This window comes from Cynoglossus semilaevis, chromosome 2, assembly GCF_000523025.1.
Source record: "Cynoglossus semilaevis isolate Cse_v1.0 chromosome 2, Cse_v1.0, whole genome shotgun sequence".
Taxonomy (NCBI): Eukaryota; Metazoa; Chordata; class Actinopteri; order Pleuronectiformes; family Cynoglossidae; genus Cynoglossus; species Cynoglossus semilaevis.
In genome coordinates this window covers 5202705-5212984 of record NC_024308.1, presented here as the reverse complement: position 1 = coordinate 5212984, position 10280 = coordinate 5202705, and the positions used below count along the sequence as shown (strand labels likewise).

Sequence of the window (10280 nt, the reverse complement as noted above, 5' to 3'; positions counted from 1 at the left end):
GTGGCCCTTCTGAGTATTGACATTTTGACAGTAGTATACAGACAGTAGGACGTTAAACACTATGATAGATATGTAAAGGGAAATTGAATTTTAGACAGTGGATCAAATGAAATACAGATGTTTTAGATGGTCATCAAGATTAGAAAATGCTTTTGATTTACCATTTTTATTCTTGTATGACGACATGATTGAATATTTGTTTTATGTGTGTTTCTGCAGAGGGGATCCCTCAGGTGTATTACTTTGGTCCTTGTGGGAAATACAATGCCATGGTTCTGGAGCTGCTGGGACCCAGTCTAGAGGACCTGTTTGACCTCTGCGACCGTACCTTCTCCCTCAAGACCGTCCTCATGATAGCCATACAGCTGGTAAGCACAGGAATATGATGGCTCAGGTTAGCTTTTTTTATTTAGATAGGCACCCTGGGTATGGAATGACTTTGACAGGATTAATAACAGAACTCACACATCACACATATTAGTTTAAGTTAAAAATAAGTCAAAAAGGATAAGTCAATTTTAAGATGGGTTTTCAAATGGAATTTCAGATGTCTGATTGAATTGATCTGATTTGTATAATCAGATCAATTCAATCAGACATCTTCTGAAGTATGTGACTTGAATTCTACAAAGAAGGAATTCTTTGATGAAAATATCGTTTGCAGCAGTGTTTAAACTTAAATAAAGTAAAGTTGTTGTTTTTTACAGATTTAAAAGTTTTTGTACTTTGTGTTGCTTTCTTTTAAAACTACATTTACCAAACAACTGATGAAAATCAACAAAAACCTGAATCTATTCTTAGATAACACGGATGGAATATGTCCACACCAAGAGTCTGATATACAGAGATGTGAAGCCAGAGAACTTCCTGGTTGGACGGCCAGGAAGCAAGAGGCAGCACACCATCCACATCATCGACTTTGGTCTGGCCAAAGAGTACATAGACCCCGAGACCAAAAAACACATCCCCTACAGGGAGCACAAGAGTCTGACTGGGACAGCACGCTACATGAGCATTAACACACATCTTGGAAAAGGTGAAGGAGTTTAAAATGATGTTTTTCTTCAAATATTTAAAATATTGCATGTGAGAGTGGGGTTTTTGCCTTTTTTCTATCCATTCCAACTAAACACTCTCGTACACGCTCATGTGATTCAATGATAAATTGTTGCCTCATATGTGAAGTGTTTAATAAGTGGGTGTGGGGGAGTGTTTGTTTGAACCCTGCCCAGTGTTGGTTCTCTGCTGAATATGATTTAAAGCAATCCTCTTTTGCTCAATGTGCCTTTTGTACTGTTTCACTTTGCCACCTTTTTATTTTCCATGTTTGTAAAAAATAATTTGGTTGCAGCAAACCATATATTTTGTCTGTATCTTCTCATTTTCAGAGCAAAGTAGAAGGGATGACCTGGAGGCGCTGGGCCACATGTTCATGTACTTCCTTCGAGGCAGCCTACCATGGCAGGGCCTTAAGGTATTGTAGTATATAGTACACAATGTGCATTGGTTTTACACAGTCTTACATCAAACTACATCTACTACCAAATATTTTCCTGCCTGCCCTAACAAAAGCTAAAATAAAACGTTTTTTTGTTAAAATTAGATTTTGACTGCACTTTGTAGACAACCAAACATTAAACCTACTTAGTTTATGTCTATATTGTCAGGCCTTTCTCATAGTTGGGAAGTTCTTCTAATAGTTTCCATAATTGTACTGCAGAGGAACTTCAACTTCGTCGTTATCAGCAGTATCTGCATTGTCCTCTCTGCAACCTTTTCTGCTTGAATCCCGGATCATTTAATTTAAAGTCGGGTTAAGAAATGTTCTCTTGTCTGTGGGCCAAACTGGACCCTTTTATCACCTTAATTAGTATTCTATTTGGAATTTGTGATCAAACGATGCCTATGGCAGGAAATCAGTGCAGTGCATATGCATTAAACATACGCAGCAGTGTGGCACCAAGGAGAAGTGCCATATGACAATATTTCACACTGGAAGAAATATTCTAAATGCACTGAACAGTTTAAACACATTTTTCTCACTTGGTTCTTTCCAAAACTGGGTTTTATTTCTGGCCGAGCTCATTTAAGGAGACTGTGTGAATTGTTTCTTTTTCGTCTGCTGTCGGTTAGCTGGAAGAGTAAAGACAGACTGTGGAACAGTTCCTCATGCAGCACTCCATTTACAAGAAATTTCACAATCTTTGTAAAACAGTGCATTGGTGCTGTTTTCTAAAAATATTCTGTATTTTTTGTGTTTTTGATTGTTTGATCAAATCAGATTCAGTCTGTGATAACACTTTACAGCAGACGTATCGGTCACGGATGGATTTTATGAAATTGAGGTGATGGAATCACATTGAAGGACTTTTTTAAAAATGATTATATAATCATGGATGCAAATTGGATTATGGCCTTGGAGGTTTCTCCCACTTCACATCATGTCTGTCTGCCAACACAGTGACATGTCACCATATTAATTGATTTGTATTTGTGTTTTTGTCCATTTTTAGGTGATAAATACATATGTTTTCCAGTCGTCTAGGTAATGTAGGTAATAAAGGTGTAAGCAGAATATACTGGAAAAAAAGACACCCCATTTTGAACATTTGCTATGTGGGTGGAAGCTCTGGCTGGATGAATGTGGAAGATGTATGAATGTGTTGGTGGCTGAGCAGAGAGCTATTTCTCAGCTGCACATGATGTGACAGTCAGCAGTGATATACAGGGAACAGAGAACCCTTTGCAGGTTTCAATGTTGCTGAAAGGCTACAAAGATGGAGCTCGTAATGTCACATTCATTAGAAAATCTTTTTGCAGATAACTCTGTAAAACATCTATTGTATCAATATCATTAAACTCACTATTGCAGCACTGGTTATAAACGATCTGTTCTGTTTGCATTTCTAGGCTGACACTCTTAAGGAGAGGTATCAAAAGATTGGCGACACCAAACGAGCAACACCGATAGAAGTGCTGTGTGAAAGCTTCCCTGGTCAGTAAAACTACCGTTTCCTACCGTCTACCATGACTGTGATCCAAGGTAGTTGTCTGGTTTTCTCCTTTTTTAAATATATTCCTTTTGTAACAGAAGAGATGGCCACATACCTGCGCTATGTCAGGAGGCTGGACTTCTTTGAGAAGCCTGATTACGACTACTTGAGGAAGCTCTTCACCGATCTCTTCGACAGGAATGGCTATGTCTTTGACTATGAGTATGACTGGGTCGGCAAATCACTTGTGAGTGCCCCTCATAGAATCCAATTGTTTCGCTGTAATCTTTAGTTCACATCCAGCAAACACAGTGACAAAAAAAGTATGAATTATTGCTCATGTGTATTTTGTTGGAATTAATATTGAGAGTTATTTCTTTTAATTAGTAATGACACTGGAGTTATGACTGTGTTTCAGCCCACACCAATTGGTCCAATCCCGAGTGATGCGCCACTGCAGTCGAGCAGCAGAGACAAAGCACAACAGCAGACCAAAAACCAGGTGAGCTCATCAGCAATAAAACACAACAAACACCACACCCATTCACCAGCCTCACAGTCCAATGAGTGACCTGTAGACCGACCAACCCAGTCAGTCAAGTTCCCCTGCCGTGCTGTGTCCAACCGTAAGCAACTTCCTGGAGAGAAAGGCTGCTACTTGGTTCCAGTTCTGCTTCATTCTTGTCTTTTCTCTTTATGGCAATGAAGTCATCTTTGCTCAAAGTCTTTGTCAGACAACACGTTCATAAAAAATGTGTCTAGTCACACAGTAACTGACATGCACAGTCATGAGGCTGAGCCGCTGTTTCATCTGTGAAAGAGCTTTTGACCTCGATTTGTTCTTATCACCTTGCCACTCTAAGCTCCAGTCATTGCATGCCAGTTGAAAATGCAAGAAGTGCATTGTTCATATAAATGACAAGGTATCAATGCTTAGTATGTGACAAGTGTAATTCCTTTTTTTCGTAATGGCATGCTATCTAAACCCAGTCGTGTGCTCTGAGTTTGAAATAAGGTAAAGTTTTAGTTTTATTGAAAATGATTGTGGTGCAAGGCAAACCCACTGACTTCTACTTCTAAGAACATTACAAAGGATATTTAGGTCCAAATGGCGGTTGGCAATTAAACAGTCATTTTGCACAAACTCCATATTAATCAATGGGCTTTAAGCTCAGACAATGTCATTTGAAGTTATATACAGGCAGACTTTGAGACAGTTAATGGAATCAAACACTAGAAGAGAGAAAACTAAGGAGCAGGCCAAATGATGTGACTCCCAGGAGGTGGCTGTGTGTTAAAGCTAATACAGTTGTCTTTCAACCAGATTGATTGTTGAATTTACTGTCTACATTACCCTCCTGGCTGCCTTACTGTCAATGTGGAGATGACAAAAGCTGTGGTGCAAGTGTTTTTGTTAAGACTAGAGAGCTACTTTAGAAGCAATGGACAAAATACCTGGAGAAAATTAACAAAGCAAATCATTTTCCCCAAGAACAGAGAAATACGTCTGGTCCTTCACTTCAACTGGTTTCCAAAACTTCATCATTTGTGGAGCGATTGCAGCCAAAACAAAAAATAATATGAAAAAAAATTACACATTTTTGGATCTTCAGCAAAATTGAAATGCATTGCACTCTGTACTGTTACAGTAAGTTTACACTAGCCAATGCATCTTTTGTCACGTTACTTGTGCAAAAGAGTGGATGAAAACTCCTGCCCAACACTGTATATATTGCATAAAATCACATTGAATACGTATGGAAAGATTCATTCTGATGATGTGATTTTAACCTGACAGGAATCCACAGAGAAGTGGTATAACGTTTATGACTACACTAACAGTGTTGACATTTACTTTACCATTTTATCATTAGTAGCTTGATAAAATACTTCTTCTCTCTGTACCACCAGTTACCATAAAACCTCAATGACTCAGTTGTATAGTCACCACTATCATTTAAAAGAAGTATATGTACTCTGAGGTGATGAGGATCAGGAAGGAAAAAATGTACAATTTTATTTTCCAAAATATCAATCTAAATCTCTTTTTTAGATGCAGTAGTACTAGCTGAGGTGATCAATGCCGGTTCCTTTTACTCCTGCATGACTTTGTTAGTGTGTCGATCTGTGCTTCACATAAATTTTTGCTTCCCTCTTCTCTAGTAACATAGTTTGTCTTAACAAGCCTGCTTCCGCTTGGGAGATGTTTTCTATAATTTTTATTTTGTTTATTCACTCCCCCACCTCCCTCCACCCTCGGCACTTCCCACCCAACCACGTTGCCTCACCCTCACCCCCTGACCCCACAACCTCTTCCTTCCCTTCACTGTCCCTCCCCCTTTCTCCTCCTCACCACATTGCCACCACCTGCCTCCACTCTTTTTTGCTCTTTGCGTCAAGTCTCCTGAGCCCAAAGGAAGTGAGTCTCAGCCCACTCCCGTGACCAATAAGGAGACTCTGGGGTCGCACCTCACAGCTGAACGGCTGGGGGGCTCTGTTCAGGTACTGCTGCTGCTGCTGCTGCTGCCACTGCTGCTGCTCAGGTGGCCAATGCATGAAGCCACAGCTAGTTTCTGTTTGTCTGCTTCCCTCCATCCCACACAGTCTTCACTTTGCCTGCCCTTTCAGCTGTTTTTTTTTTCTTTTCTCATTTCTGTTCACACATCTGATTGTTTAAATCCCAGTGTGTCTGTTGCTTTGCCTGATGCCTGTTCTGTTAGCTTTTATTCACCTCATCTGCTGTAGGCTGTGCACAGGAAGGGCCATGCAAAGATGACATCCAGCAATGACTGCTGAGGAAAAAAAAAAAATCTAAACAACAAACAGATAAAATGGCCAATGAAGCTTTGGCTTTACATTTGTCATTAGTAGGAATACTGGATGCAAACATTACTAGCTCTTTAACCTCAACATGGCTATTTTTGTAGCAACATAATCCAGTTTCCCGTTTTTAGAAAATGGCAGTGTCATGCCACCTAGTGTTGTGTAATCGAAATAGCAACTATTAAAATAATTCTACGAGTGACTATTTGGATTTTAAAAAGCGGTGTTCACACACATTGAAACAGGGTTTGTTTGCTGAACTTATTTACTCCACTTCAATTTGCGCTATCTATATACAACTACATCTTTGTGAATCTGAGTGCACCTTTTCAGGTTGCTGTGCTTTTCTGCCTTGATATTGTTATGGCTGCAGATCTTTATCTACAAAATAACAATTCAGATAAAAGCAAAACTGGTTTTCCGCTCAGATAAAGAGTACAATATCGTTCAGCACATCGTTCTGAGGGGGCGTCAAAGTTGTAGTGTCACAAGTTTGTTTGCAGGACTTTTATAAATGCTGACTTACAGTGTGAGGTTAGAAAAATGTATTTGCTGGATTTTTTTTTTGTTTCATTGTCTTTTGTATTACAATAGGTGTTTTTCGACAATGATACAGACAGGAAATCTAAGGGAACAGAAACTTCTGTTCTGAGTTATTGTGCAAAATGACCAATAGAGAAGAGACCAATCGAATGGATTATAAGCCTTGGATTTTAAAAATATTGACACTCCAAGTTTTAGTTAATTTTATGAAATAAGCTTTTTTTTTTTTAAAACATTCACATTTTTTCCTTTATACGTAATTAACTCTGTGTGTAGTCTCAGTCTTGTGGCTGTTGATTTAACTGAAAAGAATGCATTCCAGCAAACAAAACTTGTTTCAGCCGAGTATGTGGACACAGTGAAAGTTGAAACGATTTTTCGATTTCTGTGAAGCTGCTTCTTTGGGGCAGATTACACCTCTTGCTGTTTTTCCTTGTCTGAGACTGCTCAAAGATAAGTGTTTCATATTTTATTGTGAACGTTTGCTTCTCCACACTACAGTCAGTGGCTGTCGGTGTTCATCACTGGTGTTCTGATGCCTCTCTCTTAATTCAGGTGATGAGCTCAACGAATGGAGAGCTGAACACTGACGACCCAACAGCAGGACACTCCAACGCTCCCATCACTGCTCCCACTGATGTTGAAGTGGCCGATGAAACCAAGTATGAAACTGCTCCCCTGATGACAACACTTAAAATTTTTTTGAATTTTATTTCATTAGTTTAACCTGATGACAACACTTTTAAAAATTTTTTTTTGAATTTTATTTCATTAGTTTAATATTATAAGTTCAACACAACACAAAAATAAGAAACCCGACTGATTTGATGATCAGTTTCTAGGTCATTCAATCAATCCATTGATCAGTAGTGAACTGAGGGTCACCACTCAGTGTTGTATAGGTGGTGCAGCAGCAGGGTGGGTAATAGTGACATGCAGCATGAAGGTGTGAGCTCAACATAAACTGCAGTGATGACACCAAACAGGGCAATACTCTCAGCTGGTTTTATTTTTTATTTTCTCATTTACAAAAATGAAATAATAAAGATGAATAAATTTAACCATAATTGTGTAGTTCACACAACCAATGGCACAGACAGTGAGAGGAACTTTTACACCAATGGCACATTTCAGTCGAAAACACTGATGATAAATTACGTCACAGTGTTGTGCACTGGGGAAGTATCAGGGGACTTCCATTATTATAAACAAGCATGACTGAGGATCATGCCATGTACAAGAAACTCTAAAACATTTTTTTTATTACGTAGTAGTACAGTTGATGTATCGTTTTTTTTTATTTTTATTACATAGTTGATGTATCGTTTTTTTTTATTTTTACAGTTGTTGTCTGCTGTCGTTTCTCAATCTGAGTACTGTGTCTCTTTCTGAAGGTGCTGTTGTTTCTTCAAAAGAAGAAAGAGGAAAGCCCTTCAGAGGCACAAGTGAGACAAGATGGAGATGGACGGAAGAGTGAACTTGAAACATTGTGGTCACTGTCGAGTTTTAAATGGAAGCAACTACACAGACCCCCCCCTCGCCTCTTATCTCTTTCAAGCTTCCCCTTTTCACCTGTTTACTCCTCTCACTTTGCTTCTGTCACTTTGTTCCCCCGCCCCACGCTCTATCTCTTCTCTTTTCTCGTTCTCAGTGTTCCCCGGCTACTGACGAGTTAAAGGAATGTTGCAGTCCTACTGACTCCACAACAGACTCCTGATTCCTTTACCGACAAAATTGAACGTACCTGCTTTACAACGGGGGCTCAAGAGAAAAGTAAAAAGAAAAACATTTAAAAAAGAAAAAAAGCAAAAAAAAAAGCTGTAACAATGAAACTCTGTGGCGTGAAAATGAAAAAAAGATACTGTTTGAAACAGTTGTTGTATTCTAGATTCCATAAAGAACGTGTATTGTTCCAACAGTCAACCGATATGATCAGGGGAATCCTGGCAGTGGTTCACACGAAAGAAATCTGCTCCTTAGGAAATTTACTTTGTTTTTTGCCCTTTGGTGTGTGTTTTGGGATCAAGGTAAAGAAGAAAAGGTGAACTATGCTGATGTTGATGTGAGAGACAGGAAGCATTTCATCTACTGTATAAAACAGAATTTGGAGGATTTTATGTGTTTTTTTTTTTTTTTTCTTATTTTGTAATTGAATCCTCATTTTTTTCTAATTCCTGCATTGAAAACTTAATTTTATGTTGTAGTGTTCTGGAATTCAGTTCTTTTCCTCACTCTGGCTTTCTTTACGTCTGTCATCATGGACTTTGTAGCACAGTCACTGGCCTCAGGTACTGTGGAAGATCGAGAGAAACAGATATTAAGCTCTCTTATTATTATTGCACTTTTGGAAAAAAGAAAATTACAGTGGAATACTTTAGGTTTGAAATTAACAGATAAGAAAACAACCTAATAAAGACTGATCTAGGAAGATTCCTTCATGATGCTTATATCTGAGTTGTGGCCGGAAAATGTTGTTGATTTACATGAAAGGAGAAAGAAATGTCTTTCGATTTTTATTTCTTACATCAAAAATAATTTACCAGGAAATCATAGTTTGTGCCTTTCTAAGTAAAATGTTTAAAGCTCATGCGAGTGTCCAGTGATGACATTTTATCTAATCTGTTCCAAACGCTCACTGGATTATTGTGTGTGTCTGTGTGTCTGGGTTTGGAGAATGTAAGTGATCACTGCTCAACTTCTCAGGTGCACAGTGTGCATCGTTTACCTGCAGTGACCATCGTCTGTGCTTCACTGTTAAGACACAGGTTTGTGTGTGTTCTCTCAGAGATGCTAGCAGACACCGTTTTTAAATTTATATTAGTTGACAGAAATTGACAGAAATAATGCCCACTCTGCCCCATTTACCTAGTATGAGATATGTTATTAAAATTATGTACCACTAATGTGAAAAGAAGAAACGTTCTTGGATTCCAAAGTCATGAACATGTTAAGTTTACGTTTTTAAAAAAACAAATTTTGGACAAGTTTTTTTTTTTTTAATGTTGGTGTCAGGTGTGTTTGCTGCTCAGTACTGTGTTCATCTAACTTCAGTTCTTCCAGCGCTTCATCAGCCTGTTGGAGATCATAATGTCTGTGACCATATATTACATTATACATTTAAATGTTTAATAATGTCTTGAAATTACAGACGTGTGGGGAGGGCGAGACAGGTATGGTAAGTTGTGTGGTCAGATTGACCGATGGGTTCAGTGTAAGGGTGGGGTTACACTGTGGGTCAACGGTGAGCTCTGTTTTTAATGGTTAATATATAAATGATTACAATTGACAAAGGAACCTTTTTGTAGGTGCAAAAGCAAATTTAAAGGAAATTGAATCTCTAAATGATATTATACTACAGTAGCTGTGAACAACCATGCCTGTTTTTTTGATGAATGCATACACTTGACTATAACTCCCTTTTTTATGAATGCATACACTTGACTATAACTCCTTTACAGTACTGCATCTGACAAGATGGAGCTGCAGAATGTGGAAAAGAGGAAGATCACAGTAAGGATTCAAAGATTCCCTGAAGAAGAACATTTCATTTTTGTCGTCATAAATTTGTGTCATTGTTTTGTTGTTTATCACTGTTTTGCCCCACAGTCTGTGGTAATCATGGCATGAGGTTGTGGAGCCCCAGCTCTGGTAGGTGATAATTTATCTCTCTGCATGTTAAGAAATGTCCTTTCCACAACACAGAGGCTTTTATCAACACATTTCAGCATGGTTACAGTCATTTTTCAACTGAAACCAGTTGAATAGTTTCAGACTGTGTTTTTCATTTACTGCTATACCCTCTGAAACTTTTCTTCACCCTCACGATTTCAGGTTAAGGAAGCACTACAGAGTTTAGACACCCTACTCTGACCTTTATGTTTCACTGTTGTTATGGGGTTCTTTGGCCTGGTGGTGTGTTTC

At 38.5% G+C, this 10280-nt stretch overlaps 1 protein-coding gene across 6 annotated transcripts in view; it reads left to right on the top strand.

Moving 5' to 3' along the window:
• The window catches only part of csnk1g2b (casein kinase 1, gamma 2b), a 25768-nt gene extending 16962 nt beyond the window's left edge, over positions 1-8806 (top strand). For 2 of the 6 annotated variants that reach the window (XM_025053315.1, XM_025053317.1), the window contains exons 4-12: positions 220-368; positions 802-1036; positions 1389-1474; positions 2911-2995; positions 3092-3240; positions 3412-3495; positions 6915-7021; positions 7754-7804; positions 8011-8806. In XM_025053315.1, the coding sequence (XP_024909083.1) occupies positions 220-368; positions 802-1036; positions 1389-1474; positions 2911-2995; positions 3092-3240; positions 3412-3495; positions 6915-7021; positions 7754-7804; positions 8011-8035 (971 nt within the window). In that variant the 3' untranslated portion in view covers positions 8036-8806. Of the gene's footprint in view, positions 1-219; positions 369-801; positions 1037-1388; positions 1475-2910; positions 2996-3091; positions 3241-3411; positions 3496-5393; positions 5496-6914; positions 7022-7753 lie in introns of all 6 variants that reach the window. The other 4 variants (XM_025053320.1, XM_017031106.2, XM_017031112.2 and 1 more) reach the window with 4 other exon arrangements.
• The last annotated feature ends 1474 nt before the right edge of the window (positions 8807-10280 follow it).